Source organism: Phasianus colchicus, chromosome 9 (assembly GCF_987193195.1).
Source record: "Phasianus colchicus chromosome 9, bPhaCol1.hap1.1, whole genome shotgun sequence".
Taxonomy (NCBI): Eukaryota; Metazoa; Chordata; class Aves; order Galliformes; family Phasianidae; genus Phasianus; species Phasianus colchicus.
This window is the reverse complement of record NC_143444.1, coordinates 4,318,653-4,337,412: the sequence shown is the minus strand read 5'-3', so window position 1 is coordinate 4,337,412 and position 18,760 is coordinate 4,318,653. Positions and strand designations below refer to the sequence as shown.

General features: G+C 51.6%; 1 protein-coding gene across 1 annotated transcript; it reads left to right on the top strand.

Annotated features, from left to right (window-relative positions):
- The first annotated feature begins 10,016 nt into the window (after nt 1-10,016).
- Nucleotides 10,017-13,354, top strand: LOC149916758 (uncharacterized). Its single transcript, XM_090145778.1, has 4 exons — nt 10,017-10,734; nt 10,876-12,671; nt 12,931-13,000; nt 13,194-13,354. The coding sequence occupies exons 1-4, from the start codon at nt 10,017-10,019 to the stop codon at nt 13,352-13,354; spliced, it is 2,745 nt and encodes a 914-aa protein (XP_090001904.1).
- The last annotated feature ends 5,406 nt before the right edge of the window (nt 13,355-18,760 follow it).

The following is an 18,760-nucleotide window of genomic DNA, read 5'->3' as shown; positions in this document are numbered from 1 at the left end:
TGACAAGGTAAATGAAGCAAAACCATTAGCTGTGGGGACTTCCGCTCAGAAGGCTGAAATAACAAGAAACTTAAAAATATGGACAGATGCTAAATATGCCTTTGGGGTGGTACCCACTCGTGGTATCATCTGGAAAGAGCAAGGGTTGCTTACACACAAGGAAAACAAATTCAGCGTGATGTAAATCTACCAAAGAGCAGCATACACTGAAGGACATCAGAAGAGTGACACTGTACAGGAAACTGGGAATATGATGGTGGATCAGCTGGCAGAACAGGCAGCTGAAGGAAAAGAAATTGGTGAACTGGCTTTAATTCCAGACGGTAAACTTAACACATCTGAACCTTAATCAGAGCCTATAAGGTATTCTAAAGAGGATAGGAATCTAATTAATGATTTAGAAGGGAAGAGAGCAAGCTGACAGATGGGTGTATATCCAGATGGACACCTTCTTGTGCCCTTTAGTATTTTATAGAATTTGGTTCTAAGGGAACATAATAAAACTTATGGGGGGGTACAGACACCAGAAAGTAACTGTATAATCCTGGTACCAGGAACGGGGTACAAGTGGGGTAGAGAAAGGGGATGACGGTACCACTTTTTGAAAACACTGAATTGAGATTAGGGAGTAAGACAGTAACAGGACAATTATTGTATGTACATGATGCTGGTACTAATTTATTGGGGAGAGATCTTATGATGAAATTGGTAATACAAATAACAATCTGTCAGGAGGGAATTACAGTATCAATGAATGTGTTAACTGAGACAGATGAGAAAGATATAGATCCCATGGTCTGGGCAAAGGAAGGGAATGGGGGGGAGGTTGAAAATAACCCCTTTAAAAATAAAGCTGAATAAAAAATGAGGTACCGCAGTTTGAAACTAAAGGTATGTTTCTTAAGAACTATATACTCGGATTGTCTTCCTCACTATCGTCTCTCAGAATCCAAGGACTGTTAGCACAGACATCACCTCTGGAATTTCCGATTCATCCATTCCAACCTGGAGACTGGGTCCTCATCCAGACCTGGAAGGAGGCAAAGCTGCAACCCGACTGAGAAGGACCGTTCCAAGTACTTCTGATAACAGAAACAGCCATCAGGACAGCCGAGAAAGGTTGGACTCACTACACCCGAGTAAAACCCTCCACTAACCCTGAAGTGTGGGAAACTGTTGCCATGAAGGATCCTCTATAGATAAAAATTAGAAAGAAATTGTAAATAAACTAATCTTTTTTTCCATTACTAATATAGACAGAGAGGCATTTAGGATATATTTGTATTTCTAGTGGAGTATATCCTGTTCTTCACTGTAGTAACGGTACAAATATTTATGAGTAAATAATGATGTGGGGGAAAGACCAATTAGTAATTTTGATTTTGACAGCAATCACCTTCAAAAAATGCCTTAGTCAACTGACTGCTTGGGAAAAGGATGACCTGCAGAGGGGAGCGGGAGGATACCCTGTGAAGATGTGGGTAAATGTAACAAGGAAAGAAATGCCTCAGACTGTCACATTTGATGCTTGCAATGCGATATCCTGTGGGGGCTTAAGTGCCCAACGACAATTGAGTCATGAAGAGAAATATCTGTGTCCTGAATTAGGCATGAACAAGAGATCCCCCTGTGGGGGATGGAATAATGTATGGTGGACGACTGTCTATCAAGGCTGGACATACACCCCAGGGATATCTGATACATTGCAATCACACACCCTGAAAGAACGGATTAGTACGTTCAAGGGAATTGTCCAACCAGACTGCCAGACTTTGCAGTGTAATCCGGTAACAATAACAATTAGCAAGGCCGATAGCCTTGTTAGCATCACTTTTGGCATTGGAATAAACATTCGGGGAAAGGACCCAGTAGCTAGATTCAGAGTAGCTGTATGGGATTCATTACCTGACTATACTCAAAAGGTTCAGGATGAGAAAAAAGGAGAGAAAATTCCTTCTAAAAGTCCTGCAACTCTGCTAATTACGGAAATAAAAGATCTCAGACAAACATTTGAAATTGAGACGGGATACAGGGATGTGAATGCCTGGGTAGAATGGATTAAGTAGACTGTCCGGAGTCTCAACCATAGCAACTGCTATGCTTGTGCATCAGGACGGCCTATAGCTCAGGTCGTATCCCTTCCTTTAGGGTGGACCAAGGATTCCCAAGGGATGCAATGTATGATTGCCCTGTACCAGGAGAAAACCGCCTGGGGAAATGAAGCCTGTAAATCACTGTCCCTGTTGTTTCCCCCCATATTGGAGATGGATGCCAAAATCCCTCCTGCATTCTCTAAGGCCATAGGTACCATACAGCTTGTCTCTCAAGACAGGGTGTGAAGGCTACCAGGCTTATAGGGAATTTCTCACTGTGCAGTGAAACCGTGGATGTTACAACGGATTTAGCGGGGAACTGTTCAAGGCTGGGAATCCCTAGAGCGGATCTCTGGTAGTGCTGCGGTGGGAAGATCTTATGGTCCACTCTCCCATCTAATTGGGGAGGTACCTGTGCACTTGTTCAACTGGCCATTCCGTTCACTCTGGCATTTGAGAAGGATCTATCTCACATTCACAAAAGGAACAGAAGAGGTTTAGGAGTCCCATTTGATGGTGATATAATACATATAGATTCCATTGGGGTGCCCAGAGGTGCCCCTGATGAATTTAAGGCTAGAAATCAAATTGCTGCAGGATTTGAGTCGCTATTCTGGTGGGTGACGATTAACAAGAACGTGGATTGGATAAACTACATCTATTACAATCAACAGAGATGTATAAACTATACAAAGAAGGCAATAAAGGGAATTGCAGAGCAATTGGATGCTACAAGTAGGATGGCCTGGGAGAATAGGATCGCCCTAGACATGATATTAGCAGAAAAATCGCTTCACTAATCATGCAAATACCAAGTAAACACAAATTCTTACCACCCAAACACAAATACCTTAATTGGTTAATTGCCTTCTAACAATTGCTTTCTTAACAAGCATTTGGCCGTAACTTTCCGATGTCTGCTTTACAACATAAACATAAGCATAGCCTCTTAATTGTTCAATTACCCCCTAGCATTTGTGCCCTTTTACACTGGGTCATTGTTCTGGTCATCCGTCTGTCCTTGCGTAGAGAAAAGCTTGGAAGGAGGATAGAGGGGAGTATCTTGGAGCCTGCCTACGGCATCCTAACGTTCCCACAGGGTAGGACAGTTCTGCTTTGTGTAAAGGCTCTGACTCCTTGAAAGTCTGTTAAATGCATTTCATTTCTGCTGGCCTAATGAACAACCTTACAGTGCGTTTCCTAGTTCAGAATACTATACCCACATTCTTTAGAACATTTAAAGTCCATTGCAGCTTTGTGCTGCAATAATTTGTCACGTAATTCAGTAACTGTTTCTAAAATACGTTACGAACATGTATATGGTATTCATACCTTTCACATCAGCTATTTCTAAGGATATGCTGGGGTTATATAGGTTACGCAGGTCATAGAATCATTAAATTGCTCAGGTTGGAAAAGGCCTTCAAGATCATCAAGTCCAACCACAACCTAACCATCCTACCCTCACTCTAACTACCCACCGCTGAATCATGTCCCCGAGCACCACATCCAAATGGATTTTAAACACATTCAGGGACGGTGACTCAACCACCGCCCTGGGGAGCCTGTTCCAGTGCTTAACACGCCCTTCTGTACACAGGATTTCCTGTGCTCCAACCTAAACCTCTGCTGGTGAAACTGCCCGCACTGCCTGCACTGCCAGCATTGCCAGCACTGCCTGCTGCCAGCACTAACTACCAGGCGTCTCACTGCGCAGGCTTGGGTATTCCCTACGTTGACATCGTCATTCCCCCATATGAGGACGTCAGCAGTATACAGATAAATCCGGACACCGTGGTCCAGCGTGAGCTTCTCCAGCTTCTGTGCCTATGCTCCGAGCGCCAGAGTGGGCGAGTGTCTGTACCCCTGGGGTAATCGGGTGACTGTGCATTGCACTCCCTCCAAGTAAATGCAAATTGATTGTCCTCCACCTTCCTCAAGGGGACCATAAAACAGCTGTCTTAGGCATCAGTGGCAGCCAGAAAGGGATGAGGCTGTTCCCGTAGGGCAGTAATCAATTCTGAAACATTTGGGGCCGCTTTTGCTGAAGGGGCAGTCTCGGCACCCAGACACCTGCAGTCCACTCTAAGTCTCCATTTGCCACAGGGCTCCCACACTGGCCATACAGGAAAGTTACAAGGAGAGTTTGCAGGTGCTGTAATCCCTTGATTGCATAGTTCAGCTACAAGGGGGGCTGTGCCTTCCTTAGCTCCTAAAGGGAGAGGGTTGGGCTTCATGTTTGTTGTCTTGGAAGGAAGTGGGGCCGGGGCTGCCTACAGTAGTCTAAGAGCTGGACTAGCCCAGTGGGGAACTGGGGGGAGAGTGCCTAAACAGCACCATCATCCACAACGGAACTGTTCGCATACACAAGGGTTAGTAAATACCCACATGTCCCATCTCCCCCGTTGCTTAACAGAGATGGGAAAGGCAGTTTCTCACTCCAGTGCCTAGATCTAACTTAACTCACTCTTCTGAGGGTCAACTTCTGAGGGAGTTAGCATTGATGAGGTTGTGATTTACTGTAGGGTCTGCTCCAAGGGAGCAGTCGAAAGAAGGGTCCATCCTCAAGAATAATTTCTCTGTGCCTGTGCTAGTTTGGTGCTGGGAAGGAGCGGGGGCAGAAGGCCGCTCCTCTTCCCTCCCTGAGCACTTCATCAGTGCTTCTGCCTGCTGAGACTGCTGCTGCTCCTCACCAGCTGCTCTTGTAATTTTCCTACTATCTCCTGCAAGGAGGAGATAATGCTGGCTCCTGAGAATCATTGCTGTGCGTAGCACTTGTGGGTGTGACCAGCACTGTCCTGAGTACTGCACAAACCACTGCTTTCCCTTCAGCAATATTTGTATTCTGCCCTTAAGTCTGGTACCCAGTTGCATACTGCCTGCTGGTTCTGCCAGTTATGTCTTGTCCAACTGAGCCCAGTGGCGCAAGACAAGAATCAAGCAATGTGATATTCCCTAGCGAATATGCCAGTACATATTCAAGTACACGAGTGTCTCAGTGTAACCTTCTTCCCCAAAAATGTCATGAATATCATGTGAAGTTTTGAACATCTTCATAGAAGCAAGCCCTATTTACTGCAGGTTATATTTGATGCCCATGTTATACTGCCATACTTTCACAGACTCTCACATGATCCAGAAGCCAGAGCAGTTCGTTAACAACAATTTGCTCTTTATAAATCAAGCTGGGTGGCCATTAAATAGTTCCAGACAACTGAAATCTCTTATGCCATGAAGAATGCTGCTGTCAAAACTTGTCAGGTAGAAATCTTGCACCACTTTCATTTGAATGTCTTCAAAACTCGCTCTCCCTACAGATCATACCTGGATTTGTTAAAAGTATATTCCGTATTATTCTGCAGGTGTATTATGTCAAACCACTTTTGTCTCAGAGCACTTTGCTGAGTTTTTGTTGAGTCTTAAAAATAATGCCAAATGATTTTGTGTGAAGATCCAGTATGTCACTGGGTAAAGGATGACATTTGTCATCGCTAAAAAATCAGAGGGGAGAGTGCTTGCACACCAGCTTTTTGTTGCATGCAGATAAGCTGAGTAAAACTTACATGAAAAGGTATATACTGGAGAATAATGAAAAGAGGGGCCTTCCCCTGGATTTCGTTGTTGGATGTGAAAAGAAATTCTTCTTATTCTTTGCCAGTTACTAGTTACACTCTTAATAATTCTATTTCAAAGAGTACCTGACAGTAAAATAAAATAGACTACACAATGTAAAAAATTAGTTGGTATCTTCTGTGATATAAAAGTGACAACTGTCAAAAAGAAAGAAAACATTAGCTCAAATTAAGAAAGAGAACATTCTTAAGAGTTTTGAAATAACTCTGTTATAACTCGAGATTTTCACACTTGATATTCACTATTCCTGTTAATCTAAGAAAACCAGCAAAACTAGAGACGTTGAGATCATCTGCTTAAATAACACAGAAGGACATCTTTAGGTCTGAAATATCTCAAACGTTTCTGGTAAACATATATAGATTCTAACTTTACAATCTGGAACATTGTCTCTCCTATAGTAAAAGAAAAGGTCTGTAATGACACTACTTAAGACTCTAAAAGTTATTTATCATCTTCTGTCAGAGCAGACATATTTCTAGTGCTCCTGTACTAAAATATCAGAGCTTATACAGCAAAAATAAGAGAAAACAGAGTAAATTTAGTAGTATGACTTCATACTATTCTTTTATTCTGGAAAGGGATAATCTGCAGTAATTGCTTATACACGTAAAGAAGGCTTCCCTGTGGTAGCTGACTATGTACTGACTGGTATCAAAAAATATTCATGCAGTTTTCTCTGAAACATCTGTTCAGCTATGGCAGAATCAAGATAGTGCATTAATTCAACCATAGGTTACTTTAATAATGTTTTATTGCTTTTTCTTATAAACAACTTTTTCCGAGCTTAGCAATTAGATATATCTGTGTGTCCTATTTTTATCACAGATGATCTTCTTCAGATCATCTGGTACTATGTTTTGGCTTTAGGAGAAAAAACAACGTTGGTAACACACCAACGCCTTAGTTGTTGCTGAGCAGTGCTGCACAGAGCCAAAACATTTTGGTTGCTCAGCTTCTCATCCTTTGTTGCCAGCGAGGGCCCTGGAGGAGCACAAGGAGTTGAGAGGGAACAGAACCAGGAGAGTCGATCTAAACTGCCAAAGGGATATTCCATACCATATGGCATCGTGTCAAAAAACTATAAAACCATGGGGAATTGGCTGAGAGGGCCACCGCTGCTTGGGGATGGACTGGGCATTGCCCATGGGTGGTGAGCAATTATGTTGTGCATCACTTGTTTTCAAAACATTTATAACTATATATATATATATTATTATTACTATCATTTTTTTTCACTATCTTTTCTGTCTTAGTAAAGAGTTTTTATCTCTCCATCCCACTGATGGAGCAGGGAGCAAACACCTGTGTTGCACTGAGCTTCCTGAGGGTTTAAATCACAACACGGTGAATGTCATTTTCCTGGAAAAAAATATAGAAGCAGACTTCATTTTGATCTAGATTGGTTATCTTAAAAATATTCCCTGGACTAAGTAGAACTCTGTAACTGCTCCCACTACAATTTTGCCAAGGAGCTCAGAACTGCAAAAACATTGCTAGAACATGCAGAATATACACACTGATAAAAACAGACCCGCTGAGCTGAACCTGAATGCCTAATGTACTTCAGTATGAAAGAAATACTTTCTGCTCTATCATGGTTTCATGACTTTCGCTATAGGTATTCCACATCATAAAATCATGTAGTGCACGGGGAGTTAAAGAGTTAATGCTCCAGTTCCGTGGGTAGTGGATAGTTCCGTCTATACGTGTCTCAGAAGAGAAGAAGAACGACATATCCCAGAGGACTGTTCACTGTTCTGTTTCTGTTTTCCATTCAGAGGGAAAGATAAAACTGTTCATAGACCATGAGATGTGCCCTTTTCCCTTTCTGCTCATCTCGGCAGTGTGCACTCCCTAGCCGTCTGGTCTTCAGCAGTAGAGTAAGGCCTTCAGTTTTTTGAACACACTCTCTCTCACTTTATTTGATTTATTAGCTTCGATTCCTTTTATACTGTGTTATACTGTGTTACCTTGCATTCCGCTATCCTATTTAGTAAATTAACTTTCCTCCTCAGATAGTTGCTGCTGTTCTGTTTTCAGGCCCATTTCCCACCCTTTTTCCCCTCTCCCCTTCCCTTTTTCCTAGGATGTAGATCTGTTGCCCCCTGCTCCATTAGTCATGGAACCAGGCTGAACTGGCCCATAAACCACTGACATGCTCAAAATTGAAAACTGCAACTAAGAAACTAAGAATCAGTTGAGATACCATGAAAATGGTGATTAATGGTTCTATACGTGATTAATGGTTCTACTGGTGATTAGTGGTTCTATGTCCAGATGGAGGCTGGTAACAAGCGGTGTCCCCCAGGGCTCTGTCTTGGGACAGGGCTCTTTAACATCTTTATCAGTGACATCGACGACAAAATCGAGTGCACCCTCAGCAAGTTTGCTGACGACACCGAGCTGAGTGGTGCGGTTGACACGGTGGAAGGAAGGGATGCCACTCAGAGGGACCTCGATGGACTTGAAAGGTGGGCCCGGATGAACCTGATGAATTTCAACACAAAAAAGTGCAAGGTTTCGCACTTGGGCCGAGGAATCCCAGGCATCCCTACAGACTCGAAGAGCAGTCCTTGAGAGCAGACCTGCAGAGAAGGACCTGGGGGTCCTGGTGGATGAAAATCTTAACATGAGCCAGCAGTGTGCCCTTGCAGCTTGTAAAGCAAATGGTATCCTGGGCTCCATCAGAAGAGGGGTTACCAGCAGGGACAGGGAGGTGATTGTCCCTCTCTGCTCTTGTGAGGCCCCATCTGGAGTACTGTGTCCAGGTCTGGAGCCCCCAGTACAAAAACGACAGAGAGCTGTTGGAGAGGGTCCAGAGGAGGGCCACGAAGATGAGCGGAGGGCTGAAGCGCCTCTCCTTTGAAGACAGGCTGAGGGAGCAGGGCTTGTTCAGCCTGGAGAAAAGGTGGCTGCGGGGCGACTCATTGCAGCGTTTCAATACCTAAAGGGAACCTACAAACAGGAGGGGAGTAAAGGAGAAGGGGAAATGGTTTTAAATCGAGGGAGGGAAGATTGAGGTTGGATGTCAGGGGGAAGTTCTCTACTGTGAGAGTGGTGAGGTGCTGGAACAGGTTGCCCAGAGAGGCTGTGGATGCTCCATCCCTGGAGGTGTTCAAGGCCAGGTTGAATGGGGCCCTGGGCAGCCTGGTCTAGTATTAAATGTGGAAGTTGGTAGCCCTGCATGTGGCAGGGGGGTTGGAGATTCATGATCTTTGGAGTCCCTTCCAACCCGGGCCATTCTGTGATTCTGTGTGATTCAGTGAAAATGCAATTGTTGTGAGAAGCTGTTTCTGAGTATTGAGGCAAAATTTAGCTCATAACTTTTTTATTCAATAGCAGTCTATACAATTAAATTACCTTCACATTTGTTTTAGTTTCCAAGTTGATACGTAACAGCTAATTAGACAAAGGCCTACTCCAAAATATATCCTGAAATATGTGTGCCTTGTGGCAATCAGGAGATGTTTAAGAAGTAAACCAATTGCTGGAGCTGGGGAATTAGGGACTGTGGACAGATAATGAAGCTTCGCCTCTGCAGCCGGTTCATCCTCGCCTTGTGCCCAGCTCCAGCACGAAGCCCCTCATCTGGGATGTGCTCCTTCCCAAAGTGATCCAGAGAGGACTTCCCAAAGACAGCAGTTTATAAAGAATCAATCCAATCCGGATTCAAGCCAAGGACTAAAGTCATTCTGTCACAGACTGCTCCACCATGGGTCTCATTATGAGATGCAGCTCCCACCACAACTCTTGCTCCACAGCGAGCTCATCTCCAGAGACTTGAGCTGCGTCCCGCACGCTGCTCCACAGAGCGCGGCACATCCGAGCGCTAAGCGGGGCCGGAGAGCCGCAACACGAAGACGGGGCCGAGGTGCGGACGGGCCGCTCGGGCCGGGTGGACTCGGCCGGGCTGGGCGACCAGACGAGGGCAGGGGCCGCTCCGTGCCGGACGCGGCCGCTTCCAGCCGCTTCGACGGCCCCGGCGCGGCCGAGGGCGAGCCCGTCAGCGACGGCGACGGCGACGGCGACGGCGACGGCGACGGCGCCGCCGGGAAAGGCGCGGGGCGGCCGCGGAGACGGCCGAGGGGAGCGGGGAGAGGGGAGCCCGGCGCCGGGGCTCCGTGACGCGGGCCGGCGTCGCGCCCCAAGGCCATTGTGACGCGGGGCCGCCGCGAGGGGCCGGAGTCCCCCGGAGAGAGTGCCGCTCACTCTCGGGAGAGCGGCTCCGCGAGGAGGACGCGGCTCCCCCGGGTGCGTGCGACCGAGCGTCTGCGCGAGGACGCGGCGATGAGCGAGGAGCGGGAGAAGAAGGACGACCGCCAGCCCGACGCGGGGCTGCCACGCGTGCGCGACCGCCGACAGGTGCGGGCCGGGGAGGGAGGCGCTCGGGCTCGGCCGGGCCGCCGGCGGCCGTCGAAGTCGCCGCCGCGGGGGACGCCGGCCGCGCCTTCGCCGCCTCCATCCCGGTTCTCCTTCTCCCCGCAGGTGGTGCCGCCGGGCGGCCGGAGCCCGGGCTCGTCCCTCCGCGGCGTCCGTCTGCCGCCGCTGCCCGGCCCGGAGAGCGCGCGGGCCTCCGGGAGCCGCCGCGCACAGGTAGGGAGCCCGAGGGAGGCGGGGCCGGACGTCTTCCCGCGCCGCGTGGGGACCGCCCTGTGCCGGTGCGGCTGTGGGGAGCGGGGCGGCAGCCGCCCGCGGGCTGAGCGCTGCCCTCGGTGCTGCGTGCGGCGCGAGCGGCGAGGACCGCGCTCACTCGGCCTTTCTCCTCGGCTTCTCTTGCAGGCGGGCGGGCGGCAGTTCCTGGAGTCGGCGACCGGCGGCGGTGCCAGTGGCCAAAGCAGACAGCCTCAGCCACCCTTGCTGCCTCGCTTAAGGCGGGCGGGGCTGCCGGCAGCAGCACCCAGGCGTGCAGCAGCAGCTTCTGGGGTCTGCAAGCTGCCTGCTCTGCCAGCGGCAGCCTCTTCCACAGCATCTCCAAGTGGCAGAGCACGTGCCGTGGGCATCAGGGGCAGCAGACTCCCAGTCCTTGCCCCGAGACCTCCGGGAACCTTGCATGTCCAGGACGGGACAGCAGGGGCTGAGAGCCGGGGTCCAGCCCTGGAAGTCCCCTCAACTGTTCTCGTGCCTCGGCATGCCAGACCCATTAGAGGCAGCAGACTCCCAGTACTTGCCCCGAGACCTCAGCACACACCGCAGATGTTGTCCAGTTGCAACACACGGTGGGCAAACTCTGTGAGCGTGCCCAGGCCCAGTGCTGCCAACACTGCTCAGGGAAACCTGGGCGTACGCTCCGCGACATCGAGGGCTGAGGCTCAGATTCCTGCCTCTGGTGGTTCCCGAACCAGGGATGCTGGAGTGCAGGTTGAGCTGCAAGAATTAGAAGAGACTGCTGAGAGGGAATCCGCAGGATGTTCACCTGGCAAACTGCGGAGCGCATCTCTTGCCTCACCTGATGAGGCAGGCAGCATGCCTTCGGCTTCTCTTCTGGCTGCAGACCCTGGGCCTGGAGGACACCTTGAGGCTTTGGCTGTAACAGGTCCTGAAGATGGGGAACACTCAACTTCTTCCAAGGCTGAATACTTTCCAGAGGAGGCCAATGCAGCACCTTTTTTCTGGAGAGCATGCGAGGGAGAAGAAGAAGAAACGGCTAGCACCATGCCTGAATTCTCCAACCAGTCTCTGGGAGAAGAACAGAGGTTGCAAGATCCCAGAGAGGTCTACGGGGAGGCATATGGATATCCTCCAGTTCACCCAGCAATCCAGAGAATCCGGGATGAGGCAAAGAAGGACCAGATGCTGCCACACTGGAACATCTCCTGGCCAAATAGCATGAGCGTGCCCCCGCTGCTAAGGCCCCAAGCAACAGAAGACAGTGCCAGTGCAGCTGACAGTGCTCAGGACACGCTGAGCGTCTGCAGTGTGACATCGAGGGCTGAGGGCCAGTTTTCTGCTTCTGATGATTCCTCAGCCAGAGGTGTTATAGTCCAGGACTCGCAGCTAGAGTTGGAAGAGGCTGCAGAGATAGAAACGGCAGGACAGTCATCTGGCACCCTGCAAGTTGCATCTCTTGCCCCATCTGATGAGGTACGCACTGTGTGTTCACCATCTCTTCTGGATGCTGAGCCAGGGCCTGCAGGGCACCTTGAGCCTTTACCTGCATCAGTGCTGGAAGATGCAGAAAGCTCAGATTCTTCCGAGGCTGCAAGCTCTGCAGAGGAGACTGATGCAGTATCGCTCCCCTTGCCAATGTCCGAGGGAGGAGAAAGAGAAGAATCAGCTATGGCCATGCCTGAATCCTCCGGACAAGGTCTGGGAGAAGCACGGAGACTGCCAGATCCCAGCGAGATCAACAGGGAGCCCTCTGGGTACTCTCCTATGATCCCAGCAATGCGGAGAATTCGTGAGGAGGACAGAAACGAGCAGATGTTGTCACACTGGAATATTTCCTGGCCAAGGAATGTGAGAAGCCCCAGGCAGCGAAGGCTCCAGGCAAGAGGTGACACATTCAATAATGTTGGCGCTCTTCAGGGCACGCCAGGTATCTGGCCCACGACATCACGGGATGGGTTTCTTGACTCTGGTGACTCCAGAAAGTGGACTGTTAGACTGTCAGTTATACTGGAAGAGTCCAGTGATGACAGCGACAGTGCTGCCAGCACTGCTGAGGGCACGCTGGATGCCAGAGACAATGCAGTGAGAGATGAGGGCATGCACCCGCCCTCCTGTCCTTGCCCTTCAACACTGGAGAATGTGGAGGAAGACTGGGGATGTGACTCTGAGGAAGATGCTGCATCAGAGGCAGTCAGCATCACATCCAGCACATCCGATGAGCCATCTGGTGAGGTGGAGGCCATTTCTTCAGCTTCATCTGTAGCTGCAGATCCCATGACTGAGGAGCATGTGTCAGCATGTGAGGGAGCAGAAGATGTGGGCCCTCAGCATGAGGTGAGCAAGGTCAGCACCAGGCATGAATTGGAGGCAGAGGCAGGAGTGGTGCCTGGAGTGTGCGCTGTGGGGAGATGCCTGGAGATGCTGTCTCCTTTCCAACCAGCTCCATGCATTAGGGTGGACAGCCCCTCTGTTATTCCTGCCTTGCCTTCAATCAAAGGGGCCTGGAAAGGGGATCCCTCCCCTGGACCCCTGGCACCCACACCATCACCAGCCAGTGGTATTACAGGTGTGTGGTTTTGTTCTCTTCACACAGGTTTCTGCAGAGGCTGAAGAACGTGCACAGAGCTCCGTGTGCTTCAGAGATGCACCGGAGGATGGCCCAGGTACGTCCCCAGACAGAAAACAATCCCAGGGAGGGACCTGTCAAGCTCAGATGGCCCACCAAGTGGCATGGAGGCTGACAGCGTTCCATGCGCTGCCATATCCAGGCCAGTCCTCCCAGGGAAATTCCATGGTGGTGGGTGGCAGGCAGGAGCTCGCCTCTGCCCCTTGCCTACAGCTCTCTGTCCCCCACAGGTACCACAGCCGCACCACACACAGCAGCTCGCCGCCGGATGCCAGCTGTCATCAGGTGTGTGCTCCGGGCTCTGCGCAGGGTTTGCACCTGCAGCTGCATCAGGGGACAGCGAGAGGAGAGGCACGAGGCTGCAAACACCAGGCAGCTCCCCAGAGATTGATTCCATCCTGTCAATGTAGAATTCTGATTCCATCATGTCAGTGAAGAATTTTGATTCCAACTTGTCAATGCAGAATTCTGATTCCATCTTGTCAACATAGAATTCTGATTAAATGCTATCTTTATTCTATCCTGCCTGAGTGCTGTCTCATCTGTGCACTCGTGCATGGTTGGTCTCTGAGTGCGACTACTGGGCTCAGAGCACGGGGCAATGGATCCATGTGTCGGTGGTGGCAGCAAGTGCAGAGAGCGTGGGCGTGCAAGGGAGAGTGATTTGTGACTTGCAAAGTGTGAGCTGGCTGAGCCGGTGTGTGTGTGAGGTGGGCTGTGATGATCGGGGTGAGGGGCTGTGAAAGGGGCAGCCCTGGTGGGAGAGCACCGGTGTGTCTGTAGGGGTGCGAGCACAGCCAGGCACCTACTGAGAGGAGACCAAAGTGTCCCGGCTGGCTCAGGGCTCCTCAGGTGTCTCACTGCGCAGGCTTGGGTATTCCCTACGTTGACATCATCATTCCCCCATATGAGGATGTCATCGGTATACAGACAAACCCAGACACCGTGGTCCAACGTGAGCTTCTCCAGCCTCCGTGCCAATGCTCCGAGCGCCAGAGTGGGCGAGTGTCTGTACCCCTGGGGTAATCGGGTGACTGTGCATTGCACTCCCTCCAAGTAAATGCAAATTGATTGTCCTCCACCTTCCTCAAGGGGACCATAAAACAGCTGTCTTAGGCATCAATGGCAGCCAGAAAGGCATGAGCCTGTTCCCGTAGGGCAGTAATCAATTCTGAAACATTTTGGGCAGCTTTTGCTGAAGGGGCAGTCTCGGCACCCAGACGCCTGCAGTCCACTCTAAGTCTCCATTTGCCACAGGGCTCCCACACTGGCCATACAGGAAAGTTACAAGGAGAGTTTGCAGGTGCTGTAATCCCTTGATTGCATAGTTCAGCTACAAGGGGGGGCTGTGCCTTCCTTAGCTCCTAAAGAGAGAGGGTTGGGCTTCATGTTTGTTGTCTTGGAAGGAAGTGGGGCCGGGGCTACCTACAGTAGTCTAAGAGTTGGCCTAGAGGCAGAAGGCCTCTTCTCTTCCCTCCCCAAGCACTTCATCAGTGCTTCTGCCTGCTGAGACTGCTGCTGCTCCTCAACCAGCTGCTCTTGTAATTTTTTTACTTCCTCCTGCAAGGAGGAGATAATGCTGGCTCCTGAGAATCATGGCTGCCCATAGTACTTGTGAGTGTGACCAGCTGTGTCCCGAGTACTGCACAAACCACTGCTTTCCCTCTTCTTCAGCGATACTTGTATTCTGCCCTTAAGTCTGCTACCCAGTTGCATACTGCCTGTTGGTTCTGGGCAAGAGAAGAATCAAGGTCCCTCAACGTTTTCAGAATATGCTCTGGGCTATTAGGATTGCCCATCCCTCCTTCCATGCTTGGCGCCAGCTACTCATAATGTACTTCAACAAACACTTTTTTTTTATTATTATTTTTTTCTTTCCACATCCCTTGTTGAACTTTATACTGTCTGCGCCTTGGCCCTCCCGATGCCATCCCTGCACATCCAAACAACATCCCTCTGTTCCTCCCTGGCCACCTATCCCCACTTCCACTGCTTCCTTCTTTTCCCTCAGCCTTCCCAGCAGACCCGTGCTCAGCTGAGCTGAGTTTCCTGCCACCCCTGCCTGATTTCTTTTTCTGGGGGATGGAGAGCTCTCGTGCTCTCAGAAGCATGTTCTTAACTGTGCTGCCAGCTGTGTTCCGTTCCTTTGTGCCTAAGGACAGTTTCCTAGGAGATCTCATTCAACCATTCCTTAAACAGGTCACTGAAGTTCACTCTCCTGAAGTTCAGTGTCTTGACTCCACTCTTTGCCAGGCCCATGTTCCTGGAGATCGCAAGCTCAACCAGGGCATGGTTGCTGCAGCTCAGGCTGCCTCCAATCTTAACGTCTTCGACCACCTCCTCTGCACGGATGAGCACCAAACTCGGCAACCACTGGTGACCAGCTGGTCCCCTCTGGTCCTGACCTGTCCAAGACCGGTACCAGAAAGTTACCATTATTGGGCTCCAGGAGTCTCCTGGATCACTTGCAGCTAGCTCGCCCTGTTCATTTCCCAGCAGGTATCTGGGTGGTTGAAATCCCCCAGAGGGATCAGAGTCTGGGAGCACAACAGCTCCTGCAGCTGAAGGAAGAAGGTCACACCTACAGGCTCCCCTTGATTTGGTGGCCTGTAGTATTCCCCGACCACCAGCTGTCTTTTGTTGGTCTCGTCCCTGGTTTTAACCCACAGGCTCCCCACGTGTGCCTGACTATTTCTCAGAGGCAGCTCTTTGCAGTCTGTCCTCTTTTTGTCGTAGGCGGCAATTCCCAACCTCTCCTACCTTGCCTATCCCTTCTAAAAAGCGTATAGCCCTCAATTCGGGTTACGCAGGTCATAGAATCGTGGAATTGCTCAGGTTGGAAAAGGCCTTCAAGATCATCAAGTCCAACCACAACCTAACCATCCTACCCTCACTCTAACTACCCACCGCTGAATCATGTCCCCGAGCACCACATCCAAATGGATTTTAAACACATTCAGGGACGGTGACTCAACCACCGCCCTGGGGAGCCTGTTCCAGTGCTTAACACGCCCTTCTGTACACAGGATTTCCTGTGTTCCAACCTAAACCTCTGCTGGTGAAACTGCCTGCACGGCCTGCACTGCCAGCATTGCCAGCACTGCCTGCGCCTACAGCACTAACTGCCAGCACTGCCTGCACTAACTGCCAGCACTAACTGCCAGCACAGCCAGCACTAACTGCCAGCACTAACTGCCAGCACAGCCAGCACTAACTACCAGCACTAACTGCCAGCATGAACTACCAGGACTAACTGCCAGCACTAACTGCCAGCACTAACTGCCAGGGCCGAGGGCGGAGAGCAGCAGGGCCGGGCTCGGCCGGGCCGCTGGCGGCCTTTGAAGTCGCTGCTGCTGCTGGGCACGCTGCTGGCGACTTCGCCACCTCCATCCCACGCCTCCTTCTCCACACCGCCGTGTGTGAGGCAGATGCCGTGCGCTCAGCGTCGCTTCTGGCCACAGAACCTGGGCCTGCAGGACACCCTGAGCCTTTGCCTGCATCAGTGCCTCGGTATGCAGAAAGCTCAGATCCTCTCGGGACTGCACAGTGTCCGGAGGAGGTCAGTGCAACGCAGGAATACCTGCTGTCAGTGTGTGCGGGAGGACAAGGAGAAGAAACAAGCGGCTATGGCCGTGTCTAAATTGTCCACGCAAGCTCTGGGAGATGCCGCGAGATCGCCGTATCCCAGAGAGACCAACGGGTGGCGTGTGGATATCCTCCAGTGCACCCAGCGATCCGGAGAATCCGAGATGAGGCGAGGAAGGAGCAGATGTTGTCCAGTAGGACCACATCCTGGCCACACAGCTTGAGCATGCCCATCTATGTCTCCAAGTGCAGAGCCGTCCCAGGGAGGGCCTGCTGGGCCCGAGCGGCCCGGCGAGCAGCTCCATGTACAGAGTCCTGCTGTGCCCGGGCCAGCCCTCCCAGGGAAAGCTGCGGTGCTTGGTGGCAGGCAGGGCCTTGCCTGGTGCCCGCCCTGCCCCTTGCCTACAGCTCTCTGCCCCCACAGGTACCGCTGCCACACCACACACAACATTCCTGCGAAGGCCACAGGAGGTGCACAGAGCTCCAAGTGCTTGAGTACAGGACTACAGGAGGATGGCCAGGGTACATCCCCGGGCAGAAAGCCATCCCAGGCAGGGCTTCCCAGCTCAGATGGCCCACGAAGCGGCACAGAGGCCGGCAGCACTGCATGCCCTGCCGTACCCAGGCCCACCATCCCAGGGAAGACCTGGAGTGGTGGCGCGCAGGCAGGGCCTTGCCTCTGCCCCTAGCCTACAGCTCTCTGTCCTGCACACGCTGCCTCACCACACTCTGAAACTCGTTGCTGGTGGCCCCCAGCCAGCTGCCCAGGCATGCGTGCAGAGCTGCCACAATGGGCTGCCGTGCCGTGGGGGCTGCCATGTGGGGACCAGCCCTCCTCTGCTTCAGCTCCTCTGCACTCAGCTGCCCGTGGGCTGAGGGCTGCCCTCGATGCTCCGTGCAACGCGAGCGGGAAGGACCTCGCTCACTCGGCCTTTCTCCTCAGCTTCTCTTGCAGGCGGGCAGGCGGGAGTTTCCAGTGTTGGTGACCTGCGGCGGTGCCAGTGGCCAAAGCAGACAGCCTCAGCCACCCTTGCTGCCTCGCTTAAGGAGGGCAGGGTTGCCAACAGCTGCACCCCGGCGTGCAGCAGCAGCTTCTGGGATCTGTAAGCTGCCTGCTCTGCCAGCAGCAGCCTCTTCCACATCTTCTCCAAGTGGCAGAGCACGTGCCGTGGGCATTAGAGGCAGCAGACTCCCAGTCCTTGCCCCGAGACCTCCGGGAACCTTGCATGTCCAGGACGGGACAGCAAGGCCTGGGAGCCAGGGTCCAGCCCTGGAAGTCTCAGCTGTTCTCAGGCCTCGCCATGCCAGATCCAGACAAAACTGCGTGGTGTCCCTGAGCTGTGCTGCAGCCGCAAGCTCAAGCGTCGAAGTGCAGCTGGCAGTTCCAGGGTGCATGGCGCCCTGAGACCACCAGCAGGAACGGCCCAGGTGCTGTCCACCAAGGCTGGGAAGGTCCACGCAGCTTGGAGAGATGCTCAGGAGGGCAGCAGCGACACTCATGCTGCCACTACACCATCTTCCAGAGCAGCTCAGAAGGGCCCAGAAGGGCAGGCAGGTGGCAAAGAGCGAGACAAGGAGCCCCTGCCTGCATTAGTGCCTGAAGATGCAGGTAACCTAGATTCTCCCAAGGCTGCACACTCTCCAGAGGTGGCCAATAATGCAGTGCTGTTCCCAAGAGTGTGTGAGGGGGAAGAAAGAGAAGTAACTGCTACCACCGTGCCTGAAGTCTCTAGACAAGCTCTGGGAGCAGCACTGAGTCTGCAAGATGCCAGAGGGGTCAACCAGGAGGCCTACAGATGTTCTCCGGTTCACCCAGCAATCTGGAGAATTCAGGATGAGGCGAGGAAGGAGCAGATGTTGTCCAGCTGGACCATCTCCTGGCCAAACATGAGCATGCTCAGGCTGCTAAGACCCCAAGCAGCACATGCTTGTGCCAGTGCTATTGACATTGCTCAGGGTATGCTGGACACCCGCACCACAACATCGATGGTGGAGGGCCTCTTTCCTGCGGCAGGAGAGCTCCTATCCTGGGATGCTGGAGTGCGGGATGAACAGCATAATGTGGAAGAGATTGCTGAGACAGGAACTGCAGCACAGTCATCTGGAGAGCTGCAGAATGCATGTCTTGCCCTGTGTGATGAAGCAGAAACTGTGCGTTCAGCTTCTCTTCTGGGCGCTGGTCCTGGGCCTGCAGGACACCTTGAGCCATTGC